Source organism: Panthera pardus, unplaced genomic scaffold, assembly GCF_024362965.1.
Source record: "Panthera pardus isolate Hobbes unplaced genomic scaffold, ASM2436296v1 HiC_scaffold_11, whole genome shotgun sequence".
Lineage (NCBI taxonomy): Eukaryota > Metazoa > Chordata > Mammalia > Carnivora > Felidae > Panthera > Panthera pardus.
Genome location: NW_026526666.1, coordinates 19,237,465 through 19,254,050, shown reverse-complemented (window position 1 = coordinate 19,254,050; position 16,586 = coordinate 19,237,465). Strand labels below are relative to the sequence as shown.

General features: G+C 34.0%; 1 protein-coding gene across 10 annotated transcripts in view; it reads right to left on the bottom strand.

The window, feature by feature from the left end:
• Positions 1-16,586, bottom strand: part of COL11A1 (collagen type XI alpha 1 chain) — a 218,684-nt gene that overhangs the window by 12,371 nt on the left and 189,727 nt on the right. For all 10 annotated transcript variants that reach the window (XM_053891773.1, XM_053891770.1, XM_053891789.1 and 7 more), the window contains 5 exons: positions 11,418-11,471; positions 11,185-11,292; positions 10,672-10,725; positions 1,078-1,131; positions 62-169 (listed from right to left, as the gene is read on the bottom strand). In XM_053891773.1, the coding sequence (XP_053747748.1) occupies positions 62-169; positions 1,078-1,131; positions 10,672-10,725; positions 11,185-11,292; positions 11,418-11,471 (378 nt within the window). The remainder of the gene's footprint in view (positions 1-61; positions 170-1,077; positions 1,132-10,671; positions 10,726-11,184; positions 11,293-11,417; positions 11,472-16,586) is intronic.

The following is a 16,586-nucleotide window of genomic DNA, read 5'->3' as shown; positions in this document are numbered from 1 at the left end:
AGGTGTGTGTGCGTGTGTGTGTTTGGAAAGGAGCAGGAAAATAATTTATATCTTTACTCACTCCATCCCCCTTTGCTCCTGGAGATCCTTGAGTTCCAGGGAGTCCTCTGTCACCCTTTTCACCTTGTTCTCCTGGAGGACCAATCAGGCCAATTAAACCAGGATGTCCCTTTAGAAGGCAGAGAAAAGAAATTTGACCATATGTAAATTACAACCATATATTAAATTATAGTCATAAAGTAATTGCACACTAATTTTATGGAACATAAAAGCAAAAAAAAAAAAAAGATAAAAACTGTAACCCTTTCTGAATGATATATAGGATTAAGAACCTCTTTCCTCTTACCTAACAGGATCGTTTACGCTTACATTAAGTGAATCTTTTGTTTATAGAGGGAAGTATTAGGGAACAAAATGCTTTCTAAAAGAATCATCTTCAGTGTTTCATTTACTGAAAAGTAATTCCCTAAAAGACCAATAATGACCATATGTATATTTGACCATATTGATCAAATAAACTGAAAATTCATTATTTTAATAAGCATGATATTTTATATGATATGATTTCTATCCTTCAGAGACTCTGTGGTCTTTAAGAGACATTTGGAGATTTAAAAATGACCCAAAAAAACATTAACGCCATTGTAAAAAGGCTTATTTTCCATAATTATTTGGTGCAACTCCGTGTACTTTCTGGAAGATCAAATTACTATTTCAAAAGTATTCTAGTTTAAATTTGTTATTTTCATGTTTAAAAACATAAAATGGGCATTTTGTTATTCCATCTGTTTATTTTCTGAAGAGTTATTTTAGTATAACCATATGCTTTCTCCATATGGTTCCTACAAGGGGACATTGAGAAAATATAACAATGGATTTGAATACATTTTTCACTATGACTTTGTATCTTTTCTCTTCTCTAAATTCATCTGGGAAGCAGAGGATTGGAAGCTTTTGCCTTGGTTAAAAGGACAAAGATATTCTTTGAAATTTCCTTTTGAATGATTCTAATCTGCAAAATTATTGTCTCTGCTATTAGCATATCAAAATTATAGTAACACATGCTTTTATTCTCACCTTCTCACCCTTGGAACCGGGGTCACCTTTGAGACCAGGTAAGCCAGGAGGTCCCTAAATAATGAGAAATAATAAACATACATAAAGTAGGCATGAATTAGAGAATCATATTACTATCCATAGGGCAAGTTTGGTTTTGGTAATATGACAGAGTTCAAAAATAATTAGTAATGCTTAAGGTTTATTTATCAGAATTCTAAATAATTTTGTTTAAAATTCCATGGCTTGATATTTAACTTAACATTGGTTACATAAATATGCAGTTAGAAATAAGACTTGGTTTACATGGACTTACAACAGAAAAAGAATAAATTTTTAAACACACTAATTTTAGAAGAAGGGATTTCCAGAGTACACATCGATTCAATAAAATATTTTGGTGCTAAGCTCAAATAAATTACAATATTTTCTAGAAACTTAAAAAAAAAAACCTCAATAAATTTTTGACAGTCAAATGACATTTGATAACCACTTTTCCTAAGCAAACTCCTAAGATAGTATTTTTAACTATAATTCCTGAAAAATCTTTTCAAAAATATTTTTAATGTTGATTTATTTTGTGAGAGAGAGAGAGAGAGAGAGAGAGCACGCGCGGGCGTGCAAATAGGGGAGGGGCAGAGAGGGAGGGAGACACAGAATCCAAAGCAGGCACAGCCCAAGGCGGGGCTTGACTCATGAACCAGAAGATCATGACCTGAGCTGAAGCCAGATGCTTAACCGACTGAGCCACCCAGGCACCCCAATTAAATCTACAAATCATTTAAATAAAAGATTCTGGGATGCCTAAGTGGCTCAGTTGGTTAAGTATTCGACTTCTGCTCAGGTCATGATCTCATGGTTCATGGGTTTGAGCCCTGCAGCAGGCTCTGTGCTGAGAGCTCAGCACAGATTCTGAGCTTCAGAATTCTGCTTCAGATCCTGCTTCAGATTCTTTGTCTCCCTCTTTCTCTGCTCCTCCCCTGCTCCTGCTCTGTCTCTCTGTCTCTGAAAAATAAACATTTTTTAAAAAGTGATTTGTAAATTTAATAATAAGGTAAATAATTTTTCTCATATAATTATCTCTATCCTAATAATTTAATTTTTATGGTCCAAGGATAAGGTACTTATCTATTTTGCTAAATTGTATTTTTATGAAAATTATGACATGACTTCAACAACTAACCCTGACCCTACCCATGGAAATATTCATATTGATTACTTAACAAACTTAAAAAAAATTTTTAATGTTTGTTTATTTTTGAGAGATAGAGAAACAGAGTGCGAGCAGGGAAGGGGCAGAGAGAGAGGGGGGGAAACAGAATCCAAAGCAGGGTCCAGGCTCTGAGCTCTCAGCATAGAGCCCCATGTGGGGCTCGAACTCAGGAACCACGAGATCATGACCTGAGCTGAAGTTGGACACTTAAGAGCCACCCAGGCGCCCCACAAACTTTTTAATACAAAAGTCAGGGTACTCCATATTGAGGACAACACAAAATATCCTTGTCCTGAAATTAATGACAAATGAAATGATGCAGGCAAGAGATTCTGTCAGAAGAAGTGTAACTGACACTAAAAGATGGTTAGTATGTGATTGATGAAATCAGAGCCAAGATAATGTTACAAAGTGTAGGTCACAACTGCCTGCAACAGAAAGGCATTGGTGGGGGAGAGGGGGGAGGCAAAATATTCATACAGTTTCTCTATAAATAGAATTATTCATATTGGACTGAATTTTAGAATTATAATTTCAATAATGATTTAACATAGTACTTAGAAAGCAAACTGTTTTAACTTGTAACAAGGTATACCAGGAGTGTTCACAATTGTATCTTCTTCAAGCCTACCATGAGTGATTTTTTTCCTTTCTCTACAGACACTGCTTTGGTGTGAAAGAAAATGTAAGTGCCAGTCTATAATTTTTGTGAATTTAAAGTATTAAGAGCGATGGGTCTGATCCAAGTAGTATGATGTAATATAAAAAGTATGGGCTCAGAATAGGATAGACTTGGGATAGAAGCCAGCCTCTCTTATTAGCAATTTAAATTAGCTAACGAAAGAGAGCTTCAGTTTTCTCATCTATAGATTGAGGATTATAATTCCTGTCTCATGAGATCAAGTAGATGAGCCTTTTCCATTCCTTAGTTTCTCACATCTATATCTTAAACTGAAATCCTGATCATCAGGAGAAAGTAAGAATAGCTTTGGTATCAATTAGTACTATGTAACAATAGTATTTGGGGCTACTTAAATATATTTAATTTGTTTTAATTCATGAATGAATCTGAAATTCTGTAAGTATTGATATAAAAGTGGGAAATTTCTCTACATCATTCCATTAACAATAGATAAAAATCATTTTCATAGAAGATATGTGCTATTTTAAATGTGAATGTGTCTAATAATATTCTTCAAAGAGAAAATTATTAATCCTCAGGCATAAATTTAAATTAGTTCAGTTTAGAATCTATTTTGTATAAAAATAACCATGCCACTTTGTTAAATCTCTGACAGACAAATGTAGATCACAAAGAAATTATATTCAAGTATATTCTAAGGCTGGGTTTGAAAACCTAACTTTCACCTCAGTCACTAACACCCTATCATAGTGGATATCAAAGTGTGACCTCAGACCAGCATCATTAGCATCATCTGTGAACTTATGAGTAAAGCCAATTCTTAGGCCTCATCCAGACCAGCTAAATCTGAAATGCTGGAGTGAAGAGACCAGCAGTCTGTTTCATAGGTTTGATACTCATTAAGGTTTGAGAGACTTGGCTCCGTGGCATTAGGTCCCAAATTGAGTTAAATCAATATGCAAATCAGAACAGCATAAAACAATCTCATTTATGTTAAAATAAAAGCAATACCTATTTAGTTCTACTAGTTTAATATTTTTTAAAGTAAGGTAATATATTTCATATCTACTATTTTCTGATCTTATCAGAAATGCATGATGAATCATCAGTAGGGAAAATAATGTTGCCCGATAGCACATTTTAAAAGGAATATAAATGAGTAATGGAAACTCTCAGAATTTCTTGAGACCATGTTATCATCAGGATAAATGCCGAAGACTCTATATGTTAGAAAAAAGTGGCATAAAAAGTATGAAAAAAAATAGTTCTGATAAAAATGTAACTGCATGAAAGAACCATATACTTGTACCAGTAGCAGAAACCCTTTAAGAATACTGGTTAAAACTGACGTATGTCAATTAAAGTAAAAACATTCTCTAGATTGAAAATATAAAACTGCAGTGGCCAGATTTTTTTCTTTCTTCACTTCTCATTTTACATTCAAACTGTTTTAGGCATGTGATACACTTTACAGAAATTTTGCTTTAAGTGGGAGAACTGACAGATGTTGCATGCTGAATATCAATATTCTTATTTTTCTTCTTTCCAAGATTCTGTTTAAGTTAGTTAACATATAGTGTAGTATTGGTCTCAGGAGTAAAATTTAGTGATTCATCACTTAAATACAACACCCAGTACTAATCATAACAAGTGACTTCCTTAAAATGCTTCCCACCCATTTAGCCCATCCCACCACCCTCCTCCCCTCTAGCAACCCTCAGTTTGATCTCTATAGTTAAGAGTCTCTTACAGTTTGCCTTCCTCTCTGTTTTTATCTTATTTTTCCTTCCCTTCCCCTAGGTTCATCTGTTTTGCTTCTTAAGTTTCACATATGAATGAAATCATGACATTCGTCTTTCTCTGACTGATATCACTTAGCACAATACACTCTAGTTCCATCCACATCATTACAAATGGCAAGATTTCATTCTTTTTGATGGCTGAGTAATATTCCACTGTATGTATGTGTGTGTGTGTGTGCATACACACACACACACATACATACATACATACATACTAGTTCTTTGTCCATTTATCAGTCAATGGACATTCAGGCTCTTTCCATAATTTGGCTTTTGTTAATAGTGCTGCTCTAAACATTGGGGTACATGTGCCCCTTCAAATCACCATTTTTGTATCCTTTGGATAAATACCTAGTAATGCAATTTCTGGATCATAGGGTGGTTCTATCTTCAACTTTCTGAGGGCCTCCACACTTTTCCAGAGTGGCTATACCAGTTTGAATTCCCACCAGCAGTGCAAGAAGTTTCCCCTTTCTCTACAATGGACATCAATATTCTAATCACTGCTTCATTCAGAGTCTCAAGTCTAACCACCCTTTAGTTGAGTAATCTTGGATTTATTACTTATTATCTCTGAGCTTCATTTATGAAAGTACTCTAATAGTCATAACTGTGTCATAATATAATAAAAAGCAGACCTGCAAAATTACTGTGTAAATAGTGAAATATAAATATTAATTACTGATATTTGTTTTTTTTATATTACAAACAGTTATCAATCAGCCCTCTCACCACATTCTAGTAGTATAAGCTAAAATGACAAAAAAGAAAAAGAAAGAAGAGGAGGAGGAGGAAGAGGAGGAGTATTGGAATTCTAATTATTCAGACTTAATGAGAAATATGCTAGACATTGTGTTTACAACGCATCTTTCTTTCTTTTCAAATTTTAGAGACAGAGTGCAAGCATGGAAGTGAGGTGGAAGGAGTGAGGGAGAGGGAGAGGGAGAGGGAGAGGGAGGGAGGGAGAGAGAGAGAGAGAGAGAGAGAGAGAGAGAGAGAGAGAGAGAATCCTAAGCAGGCTCCATGCTTGGTGCAGAGCCTGGCATGGGGCTTGATATCATGACACTGGGATCATGACCTGAGCCGAAATCAAGAGTCAGATGCCCAAATGACTGAGCCACCCTGGGGCCCCTATAATGCATTTTAAATCATTTCTATAAATGTACATAAAGGAGAGGAAATGAGTATTAATTCCTAGAAGCTAATAATTTCGTATGAACTTGCAAACTTTATCTGAGGACACATTTACCAAGAAAAATCAGTTTCTTAACATTTTCATCAGTTGGAAATAGAAACTGGTAACGTTATGCTATTGATAGCAGTTATAAATAACCCTCCAAACTTGGGACATATCAAAAATATCAATTCTTCACATAAAAAGATTATTCCAAGTACATATTTCTATTTCTTATTTAGGCTATTGTAAATTGAGAAACCCTAGGGAAATACATAATTCATAAGTTATAAAGTGAAAAGGAAAACAGGGATGATACATCCTTAAGTGTCTAGAATACACAATCAAACATTTTCCCCTGCAGTATTATATGCTTTACAGGATATTTGCTTTGATATGCATCTTAAAACTCTAGTGCATTGATGTTGAAAGAAACTGCAGATCTTGCACTTTATTTAGAATGCCATATTGTGAAAGAATGTTTAATTTGGTAAAAAGCAAATGCTTTGCTGTTTAAACCTGTTTAATCATTATGGAATACTACACATCTCAACCCTATTTACAGATAGTTTAGATGTAGCATTAAAAAACAAACAAACTGCAATTCAGTAAGCCATCTACCATTTTTTCAGGCATTTATGGTTTCAAATAATGCTGTCGGATATTTTATATTTATCAGTATGTGAAAAGAAGGAACGTATGATTATACTGTGGTAATTTTTCATCTCTTTTTTAGCTATTTTGGAACAAATAGGTTCATCTAATAAAAGAACATGAAATAAAATAAAGTGAAAGTTCAAAACTAAAACATATTCTAATCCTACCTTCAAAACATAAAAATTAGTTTAAAATTATGATATCCTGTTAATTTTGACTGTACACACAGAGAAGAGAACGTAGCCACAATTTCTGTTCTCTTTAAAACACTGTTTTATTCCATTTAGTTTTTGTTGACTATATACTCAAAAAATCATTGATTCAACTTAAAAAAACCCTCAAATAAAATTCTTATATAATCTCATCATTGTCCTTAGCTTTCTGTTAGCGCTCATATGTACTATTTAGTCTATCCTCTCAGTTCCATATGGTGATTCTAATTATATATGCACATAAAATTCATGCATATATAGAAGTTTAATTTTTACCCTGAGAAATGTCTAACTTTGAAAGTGAAAAATAGGGGCGCCTGGGTGGCGCAGTCGGTTAAGCGTCCGACTTCAGCCAGGTCACGATCTCACGGTCCGTGAGTTCGAGCCCCGCGTCAGGCTCTGGGCTGATGGCTCGGAGCCTGGAGCCTGTTTCCGATTCTGTGTCTCCCTCTCTCTCTGCCCCTCCCCCGTTCATGCTCTGTCTCTCTCTGTCCCAAAAATAAATAAAAAACGTTGAAAAAAAAAATTAAAAAAAAAAAAAAAAGAAAGTGAAAAATATATACTGTACCTTATCTAAACTCTAGTATATCTAATTACACAGAGGGGGCAAACACCAAACATATATTATCATCTTAAAACTTTTAGAAGATGTTTCATTCCTGCCCCAAAGAATTTCCACTCCAAAGGTTGATATAAAATTGTATATAAAAGACCTATAAAATATCTTGGCAAGTAACATTAAGTGTATAAGTAAGTGTATAAATACTCTGATAAAACAAAAAGCCAGAGAAAACAAAACAGCACCCACACTGCTCCGTCAGATAGAGTGCAACTGTCTAACTGGGTAGCTGCCTGTCCTGAATGATAAAAGCAGAGCAAGTTGTACTTACTGAATAGAATAGCGAAGTAGCATTTAAAAATTGGGGAAAGGGGACTGTCGTGGTTTTGTTTGACTAGTGGACCCTACAGCAGGAAGTTTCAGGCAGCTTCTAGAAGAGGAAAAGAGACCCAAAGGGTAGCTGCAGAAATGCAATGATAACAGACTTCTGAAATTTGTGTGGACGTGGATGTGGGTGTGAATATATTTATAATTATAATGAGGAGAAAACACATTATGGAGGAAATATTCACATGAATTTCACATGGATTAATTTCAGAGACTAATGCAAATTTGTATGGGTTTTAAGACGTCTCTTGTTTTTACCTCCCACATTTTTAAGCCTCCCAGACACATTTAAACCCCTCTTGTCCTTATTTAATAATCTTACCATATTTCCTATGAGGGAAAGGTCCCCAGAGGAGATGGCATTTTAACAGTCCTACTCTGAATATATTTAGCAGCATTCTCTGCTTGATTCTATTATAGTACTTACCACTTTATACTCTAACTGCTGTAAGTCAGCATAATTTATTTGTTGGTCTTTTCGTTTGCTTCAACAGTGTCTTTCAAAAAAAATTATTGATGGTATAGATGCATGAATGAGGTCAAATTTAGTTTTTTTTTTAAGTAATCTCTACCCCCAGGGTGTGGCTCGAACTCAGGACCCCAAGATCAACAGTTGCATGCTCTAGTGACAGAGCCAATCAGGTGCCAAAAATTTAGTCACTTTTCACTAAGAATATGAAATCGTTTCTTTTTCAAAACACTATTTCATTCAATTAATAATTCTTTGGTGCTCCTAATGCCAATTATGGCCTAAGTGTTTTACATATAACTCATTTAATTAACATAAGACCCCCATGGGGTAAAAATATATTAATAATCCCATTTAATTCAATTAAACTTCATAACATCCCATGAGGTAGATGCTATTGATATTCTAATTTTTCAGATGAGGAACCTAACACTTAAAAAAATAAATAACCTTCCTGGGGCACCTGGGTGGCTCAGTAGGTTAAGCATCTGACTTCAGCTCAAGTCATGATCTCACTGCTCATGAGTTCAAGCCCTGTGTTGGGCTCTGTGCTGACAGCTCAGAGCCTAGAGCCTGCTTCAGATTCTGTGTCTCCTTCTCTCTCTGCCCATCTCCCGCTCACACTCAGTCTCTTTCTCTCAAAAATAAATAAACTTTACAAAATTTTTTTGAAAAAAAAAAATAACCTTCCTAAAGCAAGTCAGTGGTAGTATTTGTTTGCGAAAGCAGGGAGCTTGGGTTCAGGGTCAAGGACCTTAACCAATAACCATGATAAAAATTGCCTACTAAAGTTTTTCATAGCTGAGTTGAAAAGCTCATTAAATTGCCATAAAATGCATCTTGAAGATGGTTTCTCTGACAGTCCTCACTTCACAAGGACTGACTAGCATTTTCATTAAAATTAGATGTCATTGTCAAAGTGGTTGATGCTATGAGAAAGCTGCAATATATTCACATAAGTACTCTCTGAGAAAACAAGCATCCAGAGAAAAGCAAGTCACCTAAACTGCCAAATTCCGATGCCTTTCATTTCACTCTGCTTAAAAGGGTTTGAGTTGTTCAGCCCCTTGCTCTGTAAACTCACATCTATCGGAGAGTCAGAAATATAAACTTTTATAAGCTGGAATCAGGTGGAATGTCTGATGGTTTTAATTTTAATATTATCTGAAGGAAATCTCCAGCATGATGTTTTTTATTTCATCTGGAGAAAGGTCAGAATACTTACTGGAAAATCTGAAATAACAAGAAAAAAATCTCTGGCAAATTTTAAGTCTACATTAAGGCGCATTTTTTTTTTCCAGGCACTGACTCTGCAGTTAGGAATTTACCATATCTAAGGAGAATTCCCTAAATAGTGGTGTAGACGGGGAACTCACCCAGCTTCAGCCAGGCTCCTGTTATGCTGAGGGGGTCACCTGCAGATGTGATAATCTCCGGCTTGAGGTCACTCAAAATTTGATAATGTTTATCCCTTTACTAAAATAAATGATCTTTAACTTTCAATGACAGTTAAAAAAATAACCTCTGTAACACTTATGAAGTATTTGGTATATATTGTGGCATTTTTACTAAAAGGAATGACCCACATTCCTCCTCATAATTAAGATTATGAATATCAGTTTTGATGGCTCTCTGAGCATGTATCTGTCAGGTAATTAATATATTCATGATAAGAGGTATTTTTGTAAAATTTAAATTGGCATAAGGAGGTGTTTGACTATTTGAACCAACATGCATCACACTTGCATAATGCTGTATGTGTTATTTGCTGTTTTGATTAATCCCTTCACGCATAACTATTTTTGGACAATGAATTTCAAACACCTCTACCATAAAACAGAATCTGTCACCCAGAAGACAATGATTTAAGGCGAGACTTGGATTCTCACTTCTGTCCAAATTTTGTAGGGAGGATAGCCTTGGCACCTATAATAAACCCCCATCTATGAACAGTATGCCGGTCAACAAAGTGCTCTGTTGGATTTATAAAGCCATGTTTGAACACAGGGTTGATGATTGTAACCCAGCTTCAGTTGTAATAATTATACCTTTCTCCACTAATGGAGGTTAATGTTTTATCTTTCAGCCTGTGTGACTCACCAAGAGAACAATTTATTTGGTGAAGGGATCACTATGTTCCTGTGCCAATGTCATTCTTTTAAATGAAGTGCCAGGAAACTAAGTGTAATTGCATGCATTTGGGGGAACTGTCCACATTTGGAAAAGAACTGGCTGGGCCATTAGTGGCATTTTATTCAGAGTGGAAATATTTTTTTTTCTCCAAAGGACAAAAAGGAAAGATCTGATCAAGGGGAAAAGTTTCCAAATAACCCATCCCTTAGGATTACTTTCCTCTTTTTAGGTCTAAGTAATATGCTTTCTGAAATATTGTACAAAATATAAACTATTTTGTAAGACACAATTTTGGAAATTCTAGCCTGTAAACAATTTTGCTTCTGGAGCTTTCCCTTTCGAAGTAACAGAAAAGACCATACTCACCATAGGACCAGGAGGCCCATCTTGACCTGCAGCTCCAGGGAGACCTTGCTCTCCCTATGGAAAATAAACACAACTGATTTTTTGATTAACAAAAGCATACATATTTCTTCATTTCGATTTTGGAAACACAAAAAGAAAGCAAGAAAACATCATCTATGAATTCCATCCCATGGAGAACATCTACAAATGTTATAAGCAATTTTGAGTGTTTTTACTTTGTGTGTCCATGTCTAGATGGATACATGTATAAAAACTTCACATTGTTGAGTTCTTAGGGTTGGGTTTTCTCTTCTGCCTTTCTATGTTGGAATTCACCATGAACTTACTAAATAAATGATATCTTTAAATATTTTAAGAATATCTGACTTTAATGATTACATGACATTTACTGAATTCCTATGAGACATCCACACGATTACTTATGAAATAATGCTGTCATAAATATTTTCATTCACAATTTTTTGGAAATGAAACATTATTTTCAAAATGGCGTCTTTTAGCACAGGTGCTTACCACAGGGCCAGGGATGCCCCGAAGACCCTCTGGACCAGGCTTTCCAGCAGGTCCCTGAGGACCAACTGGGCCAGTTTTTCCAGGTGGGCCTTCAGCACCTGCTTCTCCCTGTTAGAAATAAAATGTGTGAACACATTAATAATGAGAAAAGACATCCTGTATGCTATTAAAAGTACTGAAATGGGTATTGTTCAATGTATAAGCCTTTCAAACATAATACTTGTATATCTTACCTTGGCGCCTTTTTCTCCTTGTCTTCCCTCTGCACCTGCTGCTCCAGGAGGGCCCTATAAACATAAAAGTACACGGAAAATATATATCGCATATAAGAGTAATGTAACTGAGGACTTATTCACAAATACTCCAGTTTAATTTGTAACAGATTCTAATAGGGACTGCGTATAGCTATTTAGTTTAAAATGCAATGAGAAAAATCAAAACCCTTTTATATAAAAACTTTCAGTTAGAATATTAAACATAAATGAAGCACACATTGACAGATAATCACACATCAATGTGAGGAAACAGTAAAGATAATTTCTTTAAGAAAAGCTGATGACTTAGTTACCCTTAGTGTGTTAAATACTCAGGTATCATTTATTACGTTGTATAATTAGGAATGCATGTATCAGATTTCACTTTCATCCTTAAAGGTATTTTAAGATTGACTCCTTTTTTTTATTTTTAGGCTCCTTTCTTTATCATAGAACATCCATATGTTATGTATACATTCTTATAGGATCATGTCCGAATGAGAGCAGCACATTTAAAATCTTGACTGTCAGCAGAAATTTTATTTTCATTTTCTGGAACTATGCAATTCACATAAATAAGTGGCATAAAAATAGTTATCACTTTTTAAAACTTAATATTAGAACAAGAGCAGAAAAAAAAATCTTCACTCTCCATATGTCATCCAAAAGCTTATGAGGATATTCTGGTGTTTGCCTGACTTTTGTATAGCTGCATAGATTGCTATGGAGAGATGCTAGTTACTTATCTGTTTAAAGCTATTCATAATACTCCTCCTTGACTATATAGGTATCTTTGTAAGATATCTGTCTACCCAATTCTCTTTAGTTCTTTTTTCATTAGCTTTGTGACTTTTAACAATTTATTAGCATTCCTGAACTTCATCCATAAAATATTACCAATAAAAATTCTCTTGCAATAGAATTGTTGTTAAATTTAAATGAGATAACACACATAAAAGTATTTTTCAAGCTTTCGTGGGTAGTGGTATCAAACACAGATATGGAATCTGGGGCTTAAGGGCATAAAGCCTGGACTCAGAGTTCCTGACTTCAAATCCTCGTCCTGGGCACCAATTAGCCTTGTGATCTTTAGAAAGTTATTCGCCAGGTCAGTGCCTCAGTTTATTTCTCTGCAAAATGTGGATAAGAATAGGAGGTATTTCCTAGAGTCATCATAACAACTTAATGAACTGATAAAGGTAAATGGCATATAACAGTGTTTGGGACGAGAAAACACTGAACAAACATTGGCTTTGGTTCTATCATTTGTAACATTAGCAAATATTATAATTATTATTATACATTAATGTATTTTACCTATACTTTTCACCATGTTGGCAACCTAAGAGTCAGGTCTAACAAAATAAGCTCTCAAAATACACTTGTTGACACCATGTCAACAAATTATTTTTTCCATGCATGCTGTTTCTAATACCTGAAAAATATAAATTCTATGTTTGCAACAACTTAATTGGAAATTTTTGAGTTGGCTAAAAAATAATATAAGATGATCCTGTAGTATATAATCAGATTTTGATACCTGATATTCATATTTCCTTCTTACATTTATATAGTCATCTGTGAAATATAAGACATTTCTAAACCTTGTAACAAAATGATGAGAAAAAAATCATCTATAATCATTTATATTACATGATATAACATTCAAAGAAAGTATCAAAGAAATCATCATTTTTTCAATTATAACATAATTGACACATCTAAATTTTGTTTCTATTATATTGGATCCTCATGTCATTTTTTAGTATCATTTCAAATCAACAGAAGCTGGGCACTTGGTTTGATAGCTTAATAGAAGCACAATACAAATGCTTTTGGCCTATAGAATGACCCCCCAATATACATTTTCAATTCATTCAAAGACATAGAAGATTTACAATTTTATTATAAAACATTAATTTACACTCATTAACTGAATTTTTATTACTTACCAAGCATTAAGATTCAATTTAATGTTGAAATTTTCTGCTCAAGTTCAAATATAACCACAGAAGGTTTAAAAAAGAAACTTCATGATCTCTAAGAAACTGCATTTCCTTTTTCCCCAGACTCTGTCTCTCGTATTCCATCAGTTACTTCAATTTTGTAATGAATTGTACTCAAAATCATCAACTGAGATTGAGGTTGGAGGTTGGGGAGAGTAGGGGAGATGGTGTTAATTGGTGAAAATAAGGTGATGCAGGAAGAAGACTCCTCTCAGGTGCCATATTAATATGCTAATGGTGAGCACAAGCTAGTCTTTCATTCGGTCTTTTAAATTCACATTTAAAAGGAGTAGCAAGCACTTCATCAAACTCGGAGCATTCTGTGAACTCATTTATCTCTGAGAGAATCAACGAATATAGCATAATTTTCTCAATATCATCATGGTAACTCTATTGTGCCTCAACCAAAAGGTAGGAAATGTATACATTTTGAAGCAGTCTCTTGAGGCAGCAGCATTATGCTAACATTAATATATGCTTAAAACTTAAGTGCTTCTTTTTAATTTCATGCTATTTATGCAAGAGGATTTCTGTATAGAAGCATAAACTTCAAATAATTTAATGTTAAAATGTCATAAGTTATTTCAGTGTGATGTGTAAGATATTAACGTATGCAAACCAAAACAACCTTATGGTTGTTTTGACACATAATGACACATAATGACTGTGATTTTGGAAAGAGAAATTATGAGATTCAACTGAACAATGGACTTTTCCTTATTCTGTCCTTTTCCTTATTCCTTATTCTATGAAACTTCATAGAAGTTTCCCTTAAACTCATGACATAAGGGTATGGAATTTTTCAAAGGACTGCACTGACACACATGAACATAAAGAACAGAAGATTTATAAATATCTAGCTTTGGAGAAAAGCTAGTCATCAGCTGTCTAAAAATGTAACAAAAATACTGCTTTTACCACAAAGGAGAAAAGACAATCTGAGTTTGAAGAGCCTAGAGAATTTAAACACGAGTAAACTACAACACAGCCACAAAATTTTGATTCAAATAGAGTTTCTCCATCCCAAAAGGACTTCTTCCTTCTCTGAATGAACGTCTGGTATCTGTCACGGTGGAAATCCATATTAAATGGATTTTCTCTGTTCTTTATCTCATTTTTCCCATTTTCATTTATTTCTTATATAATTTTTCCAGATGGCACAGAGTGTTTTTTTCTGTTTTGTTTTGTTTTTTTAAAGAAAAACTGGGATGAAAACACACTTTTTCTAGGGGAATATGAAGTTTCCTTTGAAAAAAAATTAATAATGCATATGGACAAATTCTTGTCTTACTTACTTCTCATATATCTGCATAAACAGATGGGCAAGGACTTAATCTAGTGAACTACTTCCTGTACTTTCATGAGTGTTCTGATTAGAAAATGCCTCCTAAAACATAATACAGTAAAACAGGCCCCAGTTAATTCTCCACCAGTAGCCATGGTTACACAGGATTTTCTTCACCATGAGAAATATACTTCCTATAAAATACACAATATAACCTCTCTCCACTATTCACATTTTACAATATTATTCTATAATTTATCTCTTATTCCATTCATGTAAAAAATATTTAAATTGTCCTTGTGTTCCAGAAATGTACATGGAGAATACAAAAAGATAAAACAAAACACCAAAAAAAAAAAAGACAAAAAACAAAAAAAACAAAAAACCATGAAATCCTAAGGAGTTCATGAAGTTTCATTATGAAGTTTCATTTCAGAAGATAGACGCCAAAATTAACAAAGATAGTACATTATAAAATGTGCAGAGATGAGGTAGGTATATAAAAATAGGCACAATGTTGTAGTTTGACAGTAGGGAAGGCTTTCCTAAGAATCTAATCTCTGATCTGAATCTTAGTGTGGGTTAAATGTGGAAGGGATGTTTCCTTTTAACACTTTATCTTTTGACCATTCACATTCATGCATAAACGCATAAGGATGGAAAGAATATATAATGAGAATATATGCACATATATAACAACATGTATGTATGTAATAAGAATATATATATATATATATATTATATGGTGTATATATACAGGTTAAAGTTTTGTCTGCATTTCTGTTAATACTGGAGTCTTTAGAATTCCATTTAATGGTGCATTTTGAGCATTTTCAAGTTATCATGTTTAAATTATTTTAGTGACCTCTAGGAGGTTTTTCAATAAAAGAGCGTGGACCTAGCTCTTGGTTTCAAACAGCTATAATGATAACTTGAGTATCAAAATTCCATGTTTTATCAACACAAACCATACAATCTTCTAGTGCCTTAAGGAAATGTACATTTATTCTCTAGTATTACAAATACATGACAGAATGTACATGTACTACAAATGACAACTTAATTTTCCTACTTGTTCAATAACTGTTAGAATGTTGTTTCTCAGTATCACTGCCACTCGTAACATTCTGGTCAATATTCTATTAGGAACGTTTAGTATCATTTACTCATCCATCTAGAAAGTTTTAATGGCATTCAGACTGCAGGCAAAAATAGGAAGGAGATCTCAAAAATCATGTTACACTTTGTAATTACTTTCTAAGAATAACAGCCCAGTGGTTGCTGTGTGAGACATTTTTTTTTTCTACCAAGACCATGCTTCAGGGCTGTCAACAAAACAAAACAAAAGCAATAAGAATATTATTTAGAATATTGTTAGAATATAAGAAGAACAGGGAAGGTGGAAGGTTAAAAAGCACTTGGTCAATGAAGAAACAAGTGTATTCAGGAAGATGTTTAGTATAAAATAAATTTATTTCTGGCAAAGGAAAATGTTTATAAATATTGACTCAAATTTATATTGCTGAAGGAGAAAATTAAATTCTGTTCCTACTCTGTGAGAATGTGGAGTGTGAAAATCCCACTAAAGCAAAACTACCATTAGAAAACCACAGTAGTTCCAATGGCTCTGTGCCTTTGGATTACTGAAAGGGGAATGAACCTAAGAAATACATTTTGATGTTTACCACATATTTTGTTTGCAGGTAGGTCAGAAAAATAGACTAAAGGAGGGAAAGGAGAACACTGGATAATGACGTAAGTATTGTAAGAGGCAGGTCAACAGAAATGGTTTCATTATGAAAACAGTACAGTAGTAAGAAAAAGTTAATCTCCTATCATCCACTGGAGCCAATATTT